At 41.8% G+C, this 21,599-nt stretch overlaps 1 protein-coding gene across 5 annotated transcripts in view; it reads left to right on the top strand.

Moving 5' to 3' along the window:
- Window positions 1-21,599, top strand: part of LOC147017951 (glutamate receptor ionotropic, delta-2-like) — an 878,371-nt gene that overhangs the window by 649,786 nt on the left and 206,986 nt on the right. For all 5 annotated transcript variants that reach the window (XM_085897090.1, XM_085897092.1, XM_085897091.1 and 2 more), the window contains 2 exons: window positions 11,599-11,772; window positions 12,147-12,308. In XM_085897090.1, the coding sequence (XP_085753216.1) occupies window positions 11,599-11,772; window positions 12,147-12,308 (336 nt within the window). The remainder of the gene's footprint in view (window positions 1-11,598; window positions 11,773-12,146; window positions 12,309-21,599) is intronic.

Here is a 21,599-nt window from a genome sequence, read left to right as displayed (position 1 = left end):
TTGTTTCTCAATCATAAACTGACGCTTGTAGACACACAAAGTGACCCAATTGCTTTATCCCGCTTTTTGCTTCACGCACGCATGGTAAATATTATTACCCTAACAACATTCCATGATTGAGGAAGAAAAAGCACTGCTGGTCCTTGATGCAGCGATTCAAACAGAACATATAATCCTCCCAGAAGGCATCATGAAAAACGTTGTCAATTGCGAGGTGGATGATCAACGGTCACGTGATTTGGCAAGACAGCGTCATGAACCGGCGCAATTCCAATTTGAGCCAAACGAGTCAGCAAGCAGAGCGCAACGCCAATACAGCTCAACTGCGGCAATCCTATGCTATGCCTTATCTTGAAAATTGCCGTTACTATGCAGCATGTGAGGCAATCAGAAATAATTTGCAGCAACTGTGCCACTATGCTCATGATCATGGAAGCTATCATTCTCTTTGTTACCCAATTATGTTTTTTCATTTGGCACTCACAGTTTCCATCTCCAAATATCACAACAACATAGGCAACATGATATGACAGCTAAACAATTCTACTCTTACTCGCTGATGAAGCATGGTGTTGGCTTAGTGGTTCGGGTGGCGGCTTGGGATCCTAGGGTCCTGAGTTCAAGCCCCGTTGGCCGCTGAATTAAAATACACCAGGAAGTTGACTTAGCCTGTCATCCTTCCAAGGCCGGCAAAATGATCACCAGTGTACTGGTAAGGGGGACACTGTATCAGCGGCATAGCCGTGTCCCAACCAATGATGCAACCAGCAGCCACAGGCTGCACTCTATAGAGAGAGACCGGCTGATGAAACATCAGGGTAACATTAACACTTTGGACTGCTGCAATCGCCATTTTCAGCAGTACTGCATCGATACATGTTCCGAAATTGAGACCTGTCTTCTGCGCGAGCTGTAGTTTAATCAATATCATCATCACGCCAACCGACAATGGTCAAGTCTTGTTGTTGCCTCCACCACCGAAGGTGGACAGAGGTCATATTTTCACTCCTGTCTGTTTGTCTGTCTGTATGTTTATTTATTAACCTCCGCCATCGAAGATCGGAGGTTACTGTTTTCACCCCTTTCTGTTTGTTTGTTTGTTATCTTGCCAAAACGAAGTTTTTGCAAGATATGTTAGTCAGCTTGTATGTTTTTTTATTCTATTTTTTATTTTTTTGTTTTTTTGTTTGTCTGTAATCACTTATCGATCACTCTGCAGAGCATAGTTATCATTGGAAATTTTTGTAACTTTGCATATCAGAGTCCTATAGAGGTCTCTTTCAGCACATAAAACTTTCAAAGTCAAGGTCGAAGGTCAAGGTCACTGTCGCAAATCAGGGGAGTTGACGAAACCCTTATTTTTTGAGTAATTTTGAGCGGATCGTCTTCAAACATCATGGGAATATAGTTCATGGTCTGGCGCTCAGCTGATTAATTTTTGGGGGCGATCGGCCTTGACCTTCATGGTTAGCGCTGGAGGTCGAAAGTTTTTGACCCCAAGGTCAAATTTTGAAATCTTAGGTACCATATCGTGTAATACCTCAAATTGAACAGCTCGATGAGTGCTTTCTAGATATGTCAAGCTTGAGACATTATGACGTCATTTGGTGACGTTATGAGGCAAACGCATATTTTTCATGGTTACTCTGCAGAACGATTCTCATCGGAATCTCTCGGAGGCAGATATTCCTCAAGGAGTCGCTCCTGGTGGATAGCAGCTCTGTTCACCTCAGTGTGACCTTAAAGAAGTCACACATGGTCACCTTTTGGCAAGATACGGGTCACCCTGCAGGTCACATTGGTTTTTTATCTTGCCAAAACGAAGTTTTTGCAACATATGTTAGTCAGCTTGTATGTTTTTTTTTGTTTGTTTTTTATTTTGTTTGTTTGTCTGTAATCACGTATAAAAAATTCTGCAGAGCACAGTTATCATTGGAAATTTTTGTAACTTCGCATATCAGAAGCCTATAGAGGTCCCTTTCGGTGCACAGAATTTAGAAGGTCAAGGTCAAAGGTCAAGGGCACTTTGTCGCAAATCAGGGGAGTCGACGAAACCCTTATTTTTTGAGTAATTTTGATCGGATCGTCTTCACACTTCATGGGAATATAGTTAATGGTCTGGCGCTCAGCTGATTAATTTTTGGTGGCGATTGGCCTTGACCTTCATGGTTAGCGCCTAAGGTCAAACATATTTGACCCCAAGGTCAAATTTTCAAGTTTTAGGAACCATATCGTGTAGTACCTCAAATTGAACACCTCGATGAGTGCTTTCTAGATATGTCAAGCTTGAGACATTGTGACGTCATTTGGTGACGTTATGAGGCAAAAGCATATTTTTCATGGTTACTCTGTAGAACGATTCTCATCAGAATCTCTCGGAGGCAGATATTCCTCAAGGAGTCGCTCCTGGTGGATAGCAGCTCTGTTCACCTCAGTGTGACCTTAAAGAAGTCACACGTGGTCACCTTTTGGCAAGATACGGGTCAACCTGCGGGTGACATTGGTTTATTTTTTTAATTGTTTGTTTGTGAACAGTATTACGGAAAAACTCCTTGACGAATTTCGACGAAACTTGGTGGGGGGGTTAGGTATGGTCCAAGGATCATGTCATTAGATTTTGGACCCCCCCCCAAAAAAAAAAAATTGAGAAAAAAAATTTTTTTTTGCATGTTTACATGTTTTAAGTGATTTCCAACCCCCCTCTCCCCCCCCCCCCAAAAAAAAAAATTTAGAGAAAAATAAAAATTTTTGCAACTTTTTTTTCAACAAAATTTCGATTTCTTTTTTTTGCATTTCTACATGTTTTAAGTGATTTCCAACCCCCCCCCCCAAAAAAAAAATGTTGGAGAAAATAACTATAACTCTGAGCACTGTTGACATCATATTTAATGAATAAGATGTAAGGTTTACTTGAGTGACCCAGCAGTATTGGCGGCGGAGGTTTTGCACTCTCCCGAGTGCTCCCCCTCGAGTTTGTCTCCGAGTTATTCCAATGTTAAGGAAAGCTTTGGGTGTTATCTGCAGTTTTATGGACATCACTGAATGATACAGACTTCAAATATGACTCGTTCATTGTGATGCAATGTGTGAGTAAAATAATTAAGGTTCATTTTGCAAAGTAGATGAAACAGTGCATTCTCTCTGACTTCTTCACACTGAAATTGCATGCCATTCAACATCATCCTTCCTCACTTAGTGATACACAACCTTCTCTGTGGATATTATTTATTTAATATTAGCAAAAAGCCAGAAATCTCTGCATCTGGACTACACTGATCCTCCATGGAGTTTCGCGAAGCGAGGTTTCACTTCACTTATATAGAGGAGTATTAGTCAAAAAACTTTTCTTAGATTTCCCAAATGACGATTATTAAAAATATATCTTAGAAATTATGATGTGCTGAAGATTCTGGAAGAGAGTTGTTACTTTTCTGCTTTTTTCCTGTGACAATTTTGATTTCGGTTGTGATCGTTGTCATTGTTGTTTGTATGCAGGATGTAGTTGTGGGTAACAGCCTCAGTTTTTCAGGGGTGCAGCAATGCCACTGATGCAGTGTCCCCTCTAGGTTAGATCACTAACTTGGAATTTGTTCAGAGTACTGGCAATAGCTCACCTATTTTTTGTGAACTGAAGCGTAGGATTTTTAATGTCCACCAACTAATGCTGGCAGATGGGACGCCCAGCAAACACATGGATTCCTTGCTCTGCCTGCAAAACAACAGCATGACTGTTTATAGCTGGGTTGGAATTTGAACCCATGTGATACCACTCAGATGTGGGTGCGCATACTTTATGGCTATCCTGCCAACCCTTCTATGATGATAAGTTGTTTTTATTGCGGTGGTGGAGGCCCATGCACATGGTCTTTACAAAGCACCTGGACATTCATGACAAGTGAATGATTCCATAACCAAGAACCAACACTGGACAGGTTGCATCTCTGTCATAAGGTGCAGAAATTTCTGGCCTTAGCTGCCAGGGGAACCACACCCAGACCAGTGAGGTCAATATAACACCACCTTTCTCACTCCACCACCAAGCCAATCAATTATTATATGGGGCCAGAAAAATATTGATACAATGCAAACAATAACTCCACTGTTATTTTCATGTAATGTATGCTTTTTCATGCTTTTTTAACATAAACTTTTGCTGTTTTAATTTGACTGGATGAATAATATCAACCTGCATCGATTTATCATGAGACATTAAGAGGCTTTGCTTCAAACAATATCTGAACAAAGAATGAAAAGGTCTGGTTTGTGGCTTTTTACATTAAAAAACAAAAAGTTTGAAAGAACTTTTGAAAATATTTTTAAGATTCAAGTTGGGAATCCACAATGTCTTGCCTTTTGATTTTAGTCGGAACTGTTACAACACATAATAAAGTGGAATGATCAGCAAAGTAAAACAAAGGATCAGCACGAGTGTAATCAGAGAAGGAAGGACTGAATAAAACTTCCCCTGAAAGACACCAGCAGGGCCATTAAATAACGAGAAAGTAACTCTCACAAAAGTTGTTTCTGAGATCAAACAACCTAACGGTCAGCAGTGAAGAAACCAATCTCTGCCAAAAAAGGAAAGTTTGGAAAAGAAAAAAAAGAAAGAGGAAGGTGACACCCATGTCCCAGTGAAAAGCGTGCACAAAACTGAAATAAACCACTCTCACTTCTTTTCTGTGATACAAAGCATCCATTCATTGTCGGGTCAAAAATAACTTCTCCAAGGCAGATTGACTAGAATGAAGCCTCATTGATTGTCAGGGATAAGCAATTGTTAAAGAGGTGAGGTTAGATACAAACTTCAATGACGGATTCCAACACTTAACTCCATACTTAGAAAATACCTTTTGGATGACAGTTAAAATCAGATTTATTTCTTTTTTCGAATACAGTGGTAAAACTTGCAGACTTCTTTTGAAAAGGATTGAAAAGAGATGAACAAAATAAAATGACAATGAGAAAAGTAAGCATATTGGAAAATCGCTTGATAAGAGCAAATCTTACAGATGTCTCACATTGCCAGTGTCTGTCACAGTGCAGACATGTTGGTTGCCTGTTTTTCTCTTTTCTACTTTTGCCTTTCTTCCAGTCGAGCTGTCTTTGCTCTAACCATCTCCAGCATCTTCAGGATACACAGATTCTTTCAGTAACCCCCTCATACATAGTTAAACTCCGAAAATCCAGGCTTACCGCACACTTCCACTCTCTTCTTCCTCTCTTCCTTTTGTGGAACTGTCTTCTGCAGATGGTTCAATTGAAATCTTCCCTCCAGGCCTTCTAACCACCAGTGCAACACCCCATCATGTCATTACCTATCCCTATCTGCAATTTTTTCCACCCTGATTAATCTGACCGAACTCAACTTGCAGGTTACTGTCTTTCCTTCCCTCCTCTCTTTTCAGAGATTTATAGATATAGTTAACACTGTACTTTTATGATTGATTACTGATCAAAATGAGGAATTTATGATCTCTTGGTGATTATTCTATTGACACAAATGATTTTGATAATCATTGTTTTCTTGTGTAATCATTCCATTTCTGCTAATTGTGAAGCAACTGCAGATGTATCTGCAGTGATGAAATTAATTTGTTTATTCTTGTAAATGCGCCATTTCTGTTTTTTCATTCTGCACATGTCTGTGCCATGTAGTACAGCTTCAATACATTTTCGGTGAAGATTGCAACGGTTCATCACTTGGCTATTCTTTGGGATTAAATCACAGCAAGAAGGTAATTTGCACCATCAGGGTTGCTGCACACAATTCCTTTAGGATAGTCAATTGGACCTCTGGTGCCATGCTGAGACCCAACTTGCAAACCCAGGTTGTTTTGACCAACAGGTTCCCATCTGTTGGTGGATGATGCAGGAAACCCTGGTGAAAATCCCTGATATGTTCTGTTCATTTTGTCTTATTATTCTACTAATGTTCTTGTAATTCATGTTGAAGTGTAATGATGCTTCTTAATGTCTTTGTCCTGTCTGTAATTTATGTACAAGCTCCCCCATGAACTTGATATCAATGTAAAAATTATATATACTAGCAGATACCCATCTACGATGGGTATGGGGGACAGGACGGAGCAGAATACTCGGTTACGGTAGTTTCTTTGGATGTTTTGCGCTGCATTCAACTGCTCAGTTCATATTGGTGGTGTGTGTGGGTGCCCATGGTAGTGTTTGAGACCGGTCGCTTTAGATTGTTGGCCTTGACACATAGTGCCGGATGAGTAACATGAACAATTTTGAAATATTCATCGTTTCTATATTACCTCCATCAACAGATTAACAACATGGCAGGATAAAAGTCATAAATGCTGAGTTGAACAAACGTCCTGAACTCATGGACTTAGTTAAGTAAAGCACGTCGTCTGCGACCCGGCCGTCTGTTTGCCACCGAACGCTGCTGATTGTAACGTCATCGATTTCCTCTTTGAAAATTCTATCTACATTCGATTTTTGGAATCCGCTATCACCTGCGTAAATACATGGAACACATAATGTGAATATTTCGGAAGTATGAACAGAATATGTTCGGAGAAAAGTGTGTTAGAAGTGCCAGGCTTACGCCAGTTTCAGGCTTACGATTATATATTTATACAATATAATATATTATATATGTATAATATATAATGTATAGATATATATGGCATAACATTAGGGCTGTATGCATTATAGTTTTTTTTTTTTAAGAAGAAAGGTGCATCCAACCCAAAAAGCAAATGGATCTACTCTGATCATTTAAGTATTAAGCAGCAGACCCGGTCTCAGGCGACATTTCACAGTGAGCTTCCTCAGGCCTCTGGACCTCACATCTCAACACATGTCTGCTTTTTATTCCCAAGGCAACCAATTAATTTTGGGTCACGTGACGGTGTGCGAGGTCAAGGAGAAGTGTTTTGATTTTGCCAAACCTTGAGTAATAAATGGTCAAATCGCATCAGAAATGGTCTGCTCTGCAATTTATATTATTACTCATGATCTGGTATCGTATATGTGGGGCTGAGGGAGTGTGTGTGCTTGTTGTTTTTGTTTTTCTGGGGCATGAAAATGTTTGGGTTAATGTTTGGGTTGGACGTGATGATGTGTGGATTGCATGGTTTGTGGAGTTTATTGGTTGCACTCAGTCCCCAACATGCATGCACAACACCTAACGGAAACTCCATATATGATTGCATGCAAAGTGTTGGATTTAACACATGCATTTGATCCAGGCATTAAAAAGTCAAATTATGTTCTCCCGAGTTTTTTACTTGTAGTTTCCTTTTCATACATAATGTTGACTTTCAAAAAGCAGAGTCGAAGAAGAAGATAATGCAAATCTTTCAAAGGCACCACTAGACCTGGGAGGAGGAAGATTGTGATCTAAGATAATTATTTTTCATTGTAGATTTGGACATTTATGAAGACATTTACAAACCATATGCTGAGTAAATGTAGGCTCGGTATTTAAGGTTCAATGGTCATGTTAATATCAGAATTTCATGGAAGTCATAACATAACAGGCATAAAACTTCACTCGTCTTTCTGAATGTTCATGTTAGTTGCATAGGTTAACCTTAACCCTAACGGATAAGTTAAGCAATTGATTTTATCACTTAACGGTCAATAAGATTATTTTTATCAGGCATTAGTCCTTCATCAGAGTGAAACTAAATAAAGAAAAGAGATATAACTGAGATTGTTGTTGAAATGTGGATCGAGATTGGAGATCGAAGGTTCACTTTTTTGGTCAGAAAAGGAGAATCTTACTGTAATAAATGGAGTGTGTGGCTGGCGCTATGTCACCTTTATTCACTCGTCAATTGGTTGTGGCACTGACCAATTGGGCCACAGCATACTGACCAATTGAGTGTGACCATTTTTCCAAACATCGTTCTTCATGTCTATTGTTATCGCGTCTATCCGTCTCGGCGAACAACAGTTCATGAAGGACTATTGGTGGTGTGCCATCTTTAACACATGCTTTTACGACCTCCTGTTGCCTCATCTCGTAACTCATCGTATTCTTCTTGATTCTTCAATCTTCAACGGCAGTGATTACAATATCGGTGATTACTATATTGATCGCCGTGCTATCTTTTTTCATCAGCAAACAACGGTCACTCTCGGTGGTGTTGTGTCTATATCCCACGGTTTTTTCACGTTATGTCTCATCATATTCTTCTTGGTTCAACCATCTTCAACAGCAGTGATTACAATTTTGGTGTAGAATGTAGATGGTATTAAAATCATCCTCCTTTATCTTATGATATGAAGTTTGTTATTGTGATGGCTGTGCAGTCAGATAACTCGACAAAAAGACCACAGGCGTGTCAACAACTCACCTCTGACCGGGTATTCATGCCCAGGTTCGGTTTACTGTACCTGTGAGATGAATGAAGCAGATTGGGAACTGTGTCAGTGACTACGTGGTGGATACTTCATTGGCCGAGTGAACCAATGCCAGAATCCGTACTCTTTGGTCTACCATTACAATTACATACTCAAACCAGTCAACCGGGGAGCGCTACCCCAGATCAAAAGTGAGAAGGATAAGTCAAGACACAGTATAAGACTTCCATACACTTTATTACAACACAACCAATTGAGTGGGAAATGATGGGAGGAATAGCGGTTGGGAGAATTAAAATGGGAAAATGGTGGGACGTTCAAATGAAGGCAAAGCAAAGCATATTCAAATATTTACAGCACATATACATTCACTCTTGTCCCCAACGCAAATATTTCCACCCTCAGATGCCTCAGAACAATGACTCAGCACCTGTATACTAATAATGGATCCAGACACCCAAAAGAAGGACACAGATAGATTGGGAAGAGGGGTAAAGAGATGGAGAGTGTGAGAGATTAGAATGGGGACTACTACGCACCCCGGCGCACCTTCTGCAACTTCGGTAGAGGCAACTGTTTCCACTGCTCGGCAGTTCAGGCTCACCTCCCTTGCGGTCCATTCCTCCCTTCTGCAGCAGCGACTAGTCATATGGGGAAACTGGGGGGGTGGGGGGATGTCTGTACATCTGATGGGATGACCTGCATGGCTTTCGGAGTGCGCTGGGTCCATAGACGTATCGGTTGATGAAAAGGCTGCAGAAAGTATGCAGAAAAGGAAAATAAAAAGTTACAAAGTATGAACAACGAAAGAGAGAAAAATAGAGGGGAAGAAGAAGAAGAAGAAGAAGAAGAAGTGATGTGGTCTGTGTGAAAATTTGTGTGTGGAAATGAGGTGAGTGGGGAAGTGCAATGTGTCCATGAACATAACGAAGGGCGAAGTGAACGAAAGACGAAGTGACTGGAAGGGCAAAAGGGCTTCGTCAAGGTTGATGGACCCAAGTGGACTGTGCAGATGAACCAAATTGCCATATGAAGCAATCTGCCAGACGAAGACTCAGACAAAGACAAAGACTCCTCAAGTGAAAGGCGCAGACCAAGACGAAAAGAGACCATGATGAAAAGACAAACTGATCTGCTGCACGCCTCACCTTTTATTCGCTCTCTCCCCACACCCACACTTGGACTGGCATTAGGGTGTACCCAACATTGATCGGACTGGAGTAGGCTTCTCCACTCCTGCTGTGGGCGCAACAGATTTCCGGAGCCGTGTCGCAGTGACGTCACACCCTGGAGGCAGAGGAGGGGTTTGGCTCTTTGTCTTTGTCTTACCACGTTCACTCCTTCATGGAAGAGTGAGGCACTTGGAGATCGGAGTGAGGCACTTTAAGGTCAGAAATATGTTCGCTCCATCACGAAAAAGTGGGGTCGATCAGAAGACTGTGCAGTACTGCCTTTGTTGTGAGATGTTGAGAAGAGAGAAGGTAGAGAGGGTTAAAAACATTAATTTATGCCCAATCACACTTGCAACTCATATTTATCCCCATGTATATGATGTAACTTAATTGCTAAACAGAATACCAAGATATAACTGACAAAGTTTACACGTATGTGTTTTTACTCTTCCGAGAGGTGCACAACGTCCTCTTCGGACCCACAACCATCACAATATGTTGCAATCAATAAAATTTCTTTCAAGAATGACAAAAATTATCAAGTGCATTTCCAAGAATGTGCCGCAGTATGGTGGGCCACCCCCAGGGTGGGAATAGCTGCTAGTTTATCCAATACTTCAAATAACCAAGTGGAATCTGGTGATTCATTCTGAAGCTGACAATTACAAAGTCTTTTCCTCACCAAACTTTTTGTCGAGTATCTGAGTGAAAACCTGATGAAAATGTTCGTTTGATGAAACATTATATGCTAATGCCATCTTAACTGAGATATGATTTTTACTATCATTCCAAGCAATGGGTAAGATAGATGCAATTCATTGTGAGAGGATGGATTTTTTTTTCTTCGCTTGGATAATGAAGGATTAACAGCATCACTCGAGCAAAAACCCAATTTGCCCATGCCTATTCTCCATGCTTGGTGGTGCGGAGCCAGGCCTCGTTGCGAGGCGAAAAATCTACAGCCTCGGGACCTGTTTGCAGCTTTGTGGTGCATTGCCCAATGGCTTCACACAGTGCTGTGTGGCTTTGAAATACACTCTGTCATTAAAAACAGCATTTCACGTCGATCGTTGCTCATGGCAGGGCTATTAGGAAATAAGCTACAAAGTGTAGTGAAATTGGGGGTGGCTCAATATTGAGTTGTGTGTTTTACAAAACTATGCGTTATATTAGCAATTTATTTGTATGTTTTCAGGAATATTGAAATAAAAAATAAATTCAGGCTCTGGATATCATTATGTGGCCAAACATCTTTTCTGTTTTTCACTTCGGTGCATACGAGATATATTTTGTGTGTGTGCGTGCGCGCGTATATTAGTTGTGGCTCCGGCGGGGCACCGCCGCTGCACACGAGCTCCGAAGACATCGTACATGGTCGCAGCCCTGAGCCTGTGACATTTCCAACATCCCGGCTCATTTGAGCAGGAGCTGACGCGACGGTTCCTCAGAGTGATGCTGCCGTTCGCGCTCCATTTGATGAGAGCTTGGATTATTTTTTTTTACTTTTCTTTGGCTTTTTTGTCATCAATATGATGACAGCATTCGGTTCAGGCTCATGACCAAAGTTATAAAATATCCCAACCCGATACCCTTGCCTTCACAGCAAGCTCTAAACCAGCCCTAGTCATAACGCAAAGCCAAACAGGAGAGCTTTTCATGGTTTCTACTCTGTGATGCAGGAGTTCGTGACATTGTGGGCTTTACTTTACAATATTGCCCTGAATAGATGCAATGTGGACTTCATTTTGAATGGAGAAATGAAGTGTAAATGATGTACTTATTGTGACACCAATGATGCAGAGCTTCACTTTGTTTGTTTATTTTTGTTGTTATTTATTATTTATACATCTGTCTACCTTTGCTTTTGTGATCATGCAAAGCAGGCTCTTGGAACAGCTGTGATTTTAAACCAATGCATTACTTGAAGAAGACATTTCATGAGTATGTGTTGTATACTGAAATGGATAATGTAATAATCAATCATTATTGCTGATAATATTATTTTTTCTATCATCATTAAAAAATTATTAACTTGCTAACAAATATTCTGGGTGTTACCACACACTGCCATGTTTACCTCTTTGGACAGGAAGTGAGTTCGGCTGAAATACAGGATCTGGCATTGGTTGCGAGTGGCCGTATTACTGTGTTGCGCCAGGCCTTTCCTGCACCGCAACAGCCTTCACAACATTGCATACGCAATCGACACCACATCTCTCCCCAGCTATGCAACCCACAGGACCCTGCATACTCTGTCCCTAAGGTCAACTCACCACGCAGCACCTGCATTGCACTGCAATAAGCTACTCAAAAGAGAAAGGCATGAATTATTCATGAGTAGGATTCATAAACTGCACACTTTCTCTGAAGGAAGCGATGTTATTAATATTTCTGCCAAATTGATGCAATTGTTCATTATTTTACACAAATCTTGTTAAAACCTTTTTTTCTTAATTCAAAGCCTTTAAGATTTGGTTTTGAGCCAAACAAAGGGAAATTTGGTTAACCAGAGAATTTCCTGAAGACATGACCCAGACTTTGATACCTGACAATGCCATCAGTAAGGGAAAAATGACCCATCAGCCTGACAAGTTTTCATTGCTCTCGCATTCAATACATTTTCTCCTCTGCCTACAGGTGAGTAGCCGCTACATCTATGATAGTGTCCTCCTTCTGAGCATGGCGTTCCACCAAAAACTCGAAGACCGCAAATGGCACAGCATGGCAAGTCTCAACTGCCTGAAAAAATGGACGAAGCCATGGAATGGAGGCTCCTCCATGTTACGTGTCATCAAGCAGGTCTGGTGACTCGCTCTCTTTGGAAATTTATTCCACCTTGTTTCTTCTGCTTTTCCTTCTTTCTTGCATCTGGAACAAAGAATAACCAGATAATGATGTGAAAATTATTTGACCTTGTTTGTAGTTCTTCCCACATTGTTTCATCAGCTTGTTTACTTCCAATCACCTTATATTTGTTTCATTTTCTGCTTTTTTTCTGCTTTTCATCAAGTATTGTAGCAATATTTGCCTCATATTCTTCCTCTGAAGTTATTTCTAAATATAAAAACCCATTTCCATTATTAGCCCGTTCCCAGCTTAGCAGGAGACCTTGTTTTGTTGCAAGTGTGTGTGTGTGTGTGTGTGTGTGTGTGTGTGTGTGTGTGTGTGTGTGTGTGTGTGTGTGTGTGTGTGTGTGTGTGTGTGTGTGTGTGTGTGTGTGTGTGTGTGTGTGTGTGTGTGTGTGTGTGTGTGTGTGTCCAGGCCATAGTAATTTTTATGAATGAAAATTTGATAACATTTGAGCTTTTGTTGCCAAATTGTTTAACAAAGCTTTATTATGAGAATATGAAGAAGACAAATTTTATAATATCCTGAAAATGTCAAAGGTCAGCATCACCTACAATCATCAATTTTTATCCAATTCACCTGAAATTCTAATTTACCATTTGAGCTTTTGTTATAAAATTTTCAACAAAGCTTTATTATGAGAATATGAAGACAACAAATTAATAATTTGCTGAAAATGTCAAAAGTCAGCATCACCGACAATCATCAATTTTCATCCAATTCACCTGAAATTCTAATTTACCATTTGAGCTTTTGTTATCAAATTTTCAACAAAGCTTTATTATGAGAATATGAAGAAGACAAATTAATAATTTGCTGAAAATGTCAAAAGTCAGCATCACAAATTGTCAATTTTCATCCAATTCAACTGAAATTTTAAGAATTTATAACATGGGTCACTGAATTGGTTCACCAATCAAAAGCTGGAAGTCAGTTGGGTTATTTTTTGTAAGATCAAATGAACAAAGATCAAGGTTGCATAAAATCAACAATTTTCATTTTTAGTTATTTTCGTCATGTTCAGCATATGGAGGAAGAAGTGCGAATATAAAGCGGACATGGACGTGCTTTACATTTTCAGATTCTTTCGAGTTACCCTCGCCGGAAGAGAGGGTATTGCATTTGGGTCTGTTTATTTGTTTTTCCGCACAGACCTTTAGTGTTTTTCTCTGCAACCGCTTGTCGGATTGACAGGAAATGCTCATGATTGGAGCGACGACTCATGTAGAATGTTTTAATGATAATTATGCTGTCATAGGTCACGTGGTGTGGCAGACATGTTGTAAAAAGGAAAAACGTTGGACCTCTATATCTCTGAAACCACACCAAGGAAAAAATTGAAACTTGGCACATGGCAAGTACTCCTCATGGGGAATGTGATTTTTTTTTTTCTGATGTCGTAGGTGCCTTCGTTATGATGTCGTAATTGCATACATTGAGTGCTTCATCCGATCAGTATGAAAATGTTTGTGGGTCATCTCGGGATAAATTGGTCCATGGAAAAAAAAAAATGATGACGTCATCGGTCACGTGGTTCGGCAGCCGTATTGTTTCTTTTTTTTAAAAGCTTTCAAGAATCCTGTCAGAAATGACTGAACAAATCGAGGTGAATCTTATACGTGACCACCTGTCCATGAGGAAGAAAACGTTCTCACCCATGATGTCATAAGTCACATGATTTGGCAGTTGTATTGGATTTACCCTAAAACCTATAAAAAATCTTCTTCTCCAGAATGACTGCAAATATCAAGGGAAACTTCACATACATGTTCCCCAAGCCTTGGGGATACCAGGGTATTCACAAATAATTGAATGGTCAAATCGTCTGGCAGCCATGTTGGATTGAGCGAAAATCATAAAAAATTATTTCACTTGAATTGCTTCATCGATCGATGTGAAACGTCACAATTATGATCTAGTCGAGATGGTGAATATATGTTTTAAATTTCAACCTGATCAGACATATGGTCTGGCAGCCAGAATTATTTATTTATTTTTGTTCTGAGTTATTTTTGATTTTTTTTTTCTCTTAATTGAATAAGGCTCACTTGTCTGTACCTGGATGGGTTTGTGGGTAGAGGAGTAGCAGCTGAAACTTAAATGCTATCCAGGTTCCTCCTGATGACTTCATCTTTGCTTTTTGCTGGTTTGGGTTCCTTCTGATAAGTCCAATGCAGTCCTGTACTGGTTTGGTTTTCCATTTGATTTGAATCAAATTCATTTTAATCCCATTGTGAATTCAATTGAATACTTAAAAACCTCTTGGGTCAGGCTGAAGTGTCCAATCAAAGAGGGGTTGCATCAAAGTGGGACGTTTTGGTAACCAGTCATCACTGGCAGCAATTATATAGTGGCAGTTCCAGTTATTGGATTCGCTATGTACGAGATATCCCTTATTGTCGGGTTTTCCGGCTGTCTGTCTGTGTGTGTGTGTGTATGTGTGTCTGCAACGCGAGGCTCCACAGCACGAACCAGCGAACCGATTTCGATAAAACTTTGCCAAGAGGTGGAATATATACTGGGAATGTGCGCGTTTGAATTTCGTTGCCGAGCAACCACCCGTTGCTGTGTAGCGGCCGAAAAACCTCGTAGAGTATTTTCAATACTTGTCATTCAGTTTTGAATGTAGAGAAACGAGACTTCGGAATTAAACACTTCGAGATATTGAGAAAATTTTACTCGAGCCGATTTTTGATTGAGGTTTTATTTTTCAAACGGTAGTCCTTCAAAAATGAGGTGTCTATTTACCGTCATTTGAGGTGTATATACAGTGTTTGTAAGGAACGACACCGTCGTTCCACCTTCAATCTCTCCTCGATCCAAACATTATTGACCAAAGTGAAAAGAATCCAAAATAAATGGAATCACCGGCATTTCTGTCTTTGTGGATTTCTAATAATAGAATATGTTTATTTATTTTCCGAAAACGATTCCACGATCCACACACCACCTTTAATTATTTATTTATTTACCGAAAACAATTCCACGACCCCCACACCACCTCCAATTATTTATTTATTTACCGGAAACGATTCCATGACCCACACACCACCTTCAATTTTTTATTTATTTACTGAAAACGATTCCACGACCCACACACCACCTTCAATTATTTATTTATTTACTGAAAACGATTCCACGACCCACACACCACCTCCAATTATTTATTTATTTACCAAAAAACGATTCCCCACTCACACACCACCTTCAATTATTTATTTATTTACCGAAAAGGATTCCACGACCCACACACCACCTCCAATTATTTATTTATTTACCGAAAAGGATTCCACGACCCACTCACCACCTCCAATTATTTATTATTTAAAGTGGGAGTGGCATAGGAAAGGGGCGTGGCTTATGAAAAATATTGTGTGGCTCAGGAGGTGTGGTCAAACAAGAGCATTGAGAGAAGTTTATCGTGTGTGTGTGTGTGTGTGTGTGTGTGTGTGTGTGTGTGTGTGTGTGTGTGTGTGTGTGTGTGTGTGTGTGTGTGTGTGTGTGTGTGTGCGTGCGTGTGCGCGTGTGTGCGCGTGTGTGCGCGTGTGTGCGCGAGCGCGCGCAACGCGAGGCTCCACAGCACAAACCAGCAAACAGATTATTTTTCAAATGGTAGTCCTTCAAAAATAGGGTGTCTATTTACCGTCATTTTTTATGAGTGCCAGTTGGCAAAATACGCAATAGGAAAAATCTTGCCAGGCAGAGGAACAATTGTATGTGAACCAATACGTCTTGGCAATGAATCTTCGTCGGTGGATCGGTCAGAATGAAAAGCATCATATCCAGCGCTTCAATCCTAGTGAATTCCTCGTCGCCTACCGGCTTGTGTCTCTTATTAATTATTTAACACACCAGTACACAGACGCCCCACAAAACAAGTTCTGGCAAGGGTCTGCAATCTCTGAATGCTCTTTTTCTTGTTTCCTTTGGAATATAAAATTGCTCCTGTTTGCTGGAGATAGATAGTTGTCTTGTTGAACTGAAAACATTGTTCTACATTCCATTAATTTATGTTCCACGTTTACGCATTTGCTTTTTTTGATTCTCATTTCTGGTCCAGATGTTGCTGGATTTGCATCATATATCTCATTTATTGTCACGAAATAATCAATAAAGATTCTTAAAGTAGAACAAATTTACAATTTCTAACAGTGACGTGGGGAAGAAAAAAACTAATTCGCATCAAGCAAAGGTTCAGCCTACTCAAGGCATTTTTATTTTTTGTGGATACATTGTCAAGACTCGTATGAGAGCTAACGCACAACGGGGTGGGGGGGGGGTCAGGAGACAAGAGGGGTGGGAGAGGGAAAGACAAAACAGAGGGGAACAGAGACAGGAGATCTGAGGAAGGGAGAAGGATGGAGCAGGGAACATGGGGTTCCAAGATGGACATTACAGGGATTTTCAGAAAGGAAAGCAGGGAAATTTAAGGAGGTTGGTTTGGGGTGGATTAACGGGGGTAGCAAAGATCGAGGTTTTGGATGGGGGAAGATAAGAGGTGGTGGTGAACGACTGTTTTGAAGGCTTGGAGGGAAGAATGGGATTGAAGAGAGTGTGGGAGTTTATTCCAAAGGCGGTAAAAAAGAGAAATGAAAGGGTGAAGGTGAGCAGTGATTCTTTATTTTGGTAGTTTTACCAGAAGGGGGTTGCTGGCGAACGTTGAGGCACCCTGCGGAAATAAATGGGGGACATATCACAGACAGAGCAGGGGGCGGGGGGGGGTGCGGGTGCGAGACCATAGAGGAGACTGTAGAAAACAGAAATACTACCGACCTGCCTGCAGTGAGAGTGAGAGACCCCAAGACTCAGCCTCACTGTGGGAGATGCCAATGATCCTACATTTCCACTGTGTGAAGCCGAGAAAGGTGGGAGCACCAGCCCAGAGGGGAGAGCAGTGTCCATCAGGCTGCGGACAAAAGCTTTGTGTGTGGTCAGGAGCTCAAGTGAACCGAGGAAGGACTTTGCGTGACGGAGGATGCCCAGTCGGCGACAGACTTTGGAGGCGAGGTTGGAAATGTGGCTTTACCAGGAAAGATAATGGCAGATAGTGAGACCCAGACACTTGAAAGAAAGGACTTCTTCCAGAGGATTGTTGAGAAAGTAAATGGGCGAGGGGGGCATTAAACTCATGAGAGCGTGAGATTTGTCAGGATTGAAAGACATGCTCCACGTGTTGGACCAGTTTGTAATTTTATCCAGATCTGCAGTGAGCGAAGAAGCTGCTGCTTGCCGGTCTGAGGGATGACCGATGGTACGGCAGAGGGTGGAGTCATCAGCAAAGAGATAAAGAGGATTTTCCAGAGTCGGAGAGATCATTCATGAAAACCAGAAAAAGAACAGGGCCCAGAACACTACCTTGAGGAACTCCAGCCTGGACTAAAATATATTACAAAAGGAGAAATGTCTGTCCTTCTGTCACTTTTTTTTTCGAAAAGGGATCCTTCTGTCATGGAGTAATAAAAATGGTTCCATTGGAAAGCTAATCATCAATTTGCTTCGAACCAAAATTTGTGTCCCACAGTGATAATCATATAATGATGCCTGTTTTGAAAGGCAGTCTTTCCATTATTGAAGAAGAAGAAGCAGGACCACGAGATTTCATGTAGTGGATCTTGCTGCCAGAGTATAATAACAATGACACCATTGAAAAGCGAATAATCGATTCACTTGGAACAAAACTTGTTCCCGTTTAATCACAAGAATACCTGTTTTAAAAACCCGTCTTTCCAGGATTGAAAAAGAAAGGAATTAGGAGCTTCATGTCGCAAGCAATTCCAACGGTAACATTTTTATCATCAAACAACAGCAGGAACCATTTGGAATAAAGCATGATTGTGGGGCAGATAACAGCAATTTTTGAGAGGAATCATGCAAATGATGATACAAGCATCAAATTTGGCACATTTGTTCTCCAGGGGATTTGAATCAAATCTGCCTGATTAGCCATTTGAAAATCCAAATTTTGAAAAATTAAAAAAAAAAAAAAACCTTCAAAAAAGTCAAGATCATGAATCAATGTTGGATGCTGGCTGAGATTGGTGAATGTTTCAGAAACATCATCAAAGACGTTTCAAGTCTGCCATGCAGTTTTCTTCCCTTTACCGCGGAAGGCAGACAGTGAACGCATGGAAGTATGGGATCCCTCCAGCTTTCTCAGTCCCCATTGCAGAAACTACCTTATGGACTGGAATCCATCGGGCCTTGGCTCCTTGGCCAAAGGCAATCCACATGTTCTCAAGACCTAGTTCCTGTAAGGATGGCAGTACAGATATTGCTATGACTAGTACGTCCGTGTCATTAGCCTCCATGATAATGGACTTGCTACCATCCGTCGTTGCATCCCTGGCGTGTACAAATATTCGAGTGTCAGCTTCTTCATGACAACATGGAGACACAGCATCCAATGACTTCCTTGTGTTGCTAATGGCATATTCTCCTTTTGTGAAAATGACTGTGCTTGTCGTCTGTGCTTCACATCTTTTCCGCAAGGAAGTGAAACAGCTGTCTTGTTGCTGTCATCTCGAAGAAAGCTTCTCCAGTTACTTGGGTCTTACTGGTTCCTGTCACTCTTCTTCTGATTCCTTGCCCCCTTTTCGACCTTGCTTCGGACTTCAGACTTGACTTCTTGTACACATCAAATGCTACGTCCACCCTCTCGTACCTGGCACCATAGGATTCCACCTTTGGGATGATGTCTTCTTTAGCAGAGTCATCAAATATCTTTGAAGTGCGTGGAGGTAGGGCATTGATAAGTGCTGAGCCATCAATGATGACTGCATCTCCCCTTGGTTCTCTGTCTGGGATGTTCACTTGCGCTTCAATAATTTCAGCCAGCTGTGACTTCAATTTTTTTTTTTCTTCAAATTTTTGAAAATTTGGATTTTCAAATGGCCAATCGGGCAGATTTGATCAGAAAGCCCTGCAGAACAGAAATGACAAATTTGATGCTTGTATCATAATTTGCACGATTTTTCTACTATCCACTACACTATGACAGACACGGAAGGAGCACACAAAATTATATAGTAATATTTCTTGAAGCAATAGAAAAATATATAAAAGTACACAAAATGACCACACAAACAACACCAACAACAACAACAACAACAACAACAACAACAACAACAACAACAACAACAACAACAACAACAACAACAACAACCATAGCCACCATGACAGTTGCAACAAAAATAATAACATGTTATAAAATATCCTTTTTGTTGTGTTTGCTTTATTTCATCCTTCTTAACATTCATAGATAGACATGCAATGTATTTGTGAAGTACAACATGCTGTCTTTTTGATTAAACCCATCAGCAAAGCGAGATATAGGCACACCTAGTGATATATAAAAGTGTGTGGGAGGTGATGAGTGGAGGGGGTTGTTATCCAGATAATAAACAGGATCCAATTTTGACTAAATTGGCTTTTGGTGGAAAATTTTTGTCATGTACAAAGCAGCCTGTTTTTACTCCTCAAACAGCTGTTTCCCAACCTTACGGATGGGGATAGAGTGTGACTTTGCTGAGGGAAGGGTGGAGCACAGACTGCACATACTCGTTTTCCTGAAAATAGCTCCTGTCCCACAAGCTCTTTCTGAGAACAGAGGTGGAGTTTCCACACACTCTTGTTGATGAGAGGGGTTGAGCTTGCATCCAGCAAGCAAACTCAGTTTTATATTGGAGTATATACCAGCAAAGGTACCCGGCATTTCCGGGTCTCTCCTCCCACTTCCACCTGCTTGTACTCCATCCATTCCAATCTCTCTTCACAATGTTTTCGTTCTCCTCCCGACTCCCATCCTGTCCCCTCCCTCATCCCACACTCCCCTGCCTCCTCCCTCCCGCCTTCCCCTTGCCATCCCTCATCCCACCCGCCTACCCCTTGCCGTCCCTCATTCCACCCCTCCCCTTGCTTCTCCCTCCGACCCACCCCTTTCCCTCCACATTTTGGATGGAGATGTTGATGGAAAGAATGGATGTGAACTTGCAAAGAATGGAAGCCAAATGGATGCAAATGTGCAAACACTGAGAGGCAAATGCAAAGCATGGGGATAACCTTGCAAGAACAAATGAAGGCGGGCCAGGAGGATATTAAGGCGGAGTTGGTAAAGGTGAAAGGCGAATTGCAGACCATGGATTGGGAAATGGCGACTGCATGTGGAGGAATGACCGAGTCAAGGGGGGGTGTAAAAGGTGTTCGGACCGCGATGACGACGGGTGAGGTCGAGGCGATGAGTGACGTCACGATAATTGGGGGCGAGACCAGTAAACTCGGACAGGGGATGACGGAAATGAAAAAAGAAACACAGGAATTCAAAGAGGTGACGGAGTCGCAGAAATCGAAAGAGGGGGACGAATTGCATGGAACTAAAGAGGGGCACACACAAGTAGAGCTGGGAGGGGACATTGGGGTTGAGCTTAGGGAATGTATTGGGACCCAATGCGAGGGTCGGATTAACCTCCCACAGTAACGAGGGGAGACGATGTGCTCCCTCGAGGCAGGACGTAACGAGGTGAGTCCGGTAAGGCCGTACGAGGTCGAGCGGGTGCATGGTGCGAATGAGCATGTGCCGAGCTTGGGGGGTATAGAAACCCCAGGATCTTTTGGGCTAACACGATCCCCCGATGTGAATGTCCCAGAGTGTGTCAAAATGTGTTCAGAATGCAAATGACATGGCATGTGTGAGTACATGTGAGGAGATGGAACACGGACCGACTCAGACAGGAGACGTGGGTCGTGTAACGGACGGAGCTATTTTGGAAACCGCGCCAGCTCCGCGGGACGCTGCATGCGAGGTCCGTTCCATGTTTCACAAACGACCCAGGCGCGCACGACTCCATGATCGGGAGCCGGCGTTGAAACGTCCCGTGATTGGTACGAAACCACCACGTGGACGGCTAAAATGGCGGCGATTGTGTGAATTTGAAAGCACGTGTCCCCATGTGAGCACGTGCGCAGGGGCCGACGTGCTGTAGGCCGCGAGTGCTGTTTGCGGAACGAGTCCCGATGGCGACACTACCAGGCCTGCTTGCGTTGCAAGCCTCGCAGTGCGGTTTGTGTGTGAGTGATGTCACTGGGGATCGCACAGCACGAGGGCTGGGTGATAAACGCACAGCTCACATGGTGGATGGCTCGGAAGCGCACGTGTAATGCGATCGACATGGGGACGTTACGCTTCCAATTATCGCCCAAACGGAAGGGACGAGCAAATTGCAAACCACCACCCTGGCGACGCAAGGC

The sequence above is a fragment of the Eptatretus burgeri genome, chromosome 10, assembly GCF_056783735.1.
Source record: "Eptatretus burgeri isolate ZD-2024b chromosome 10, Ebu_testis_v1, whole genome shotgun sequence".
Taxonomy (NCBI): Eukaryota; Metazoa; Chordata; class Myxini; order Myxiniformes; family Myxinidae; genus Eptatretus; species Eptatretus burgeri.
This window is presented reverse-complemented; position numbering and strand designations above follow the sequence as displayed.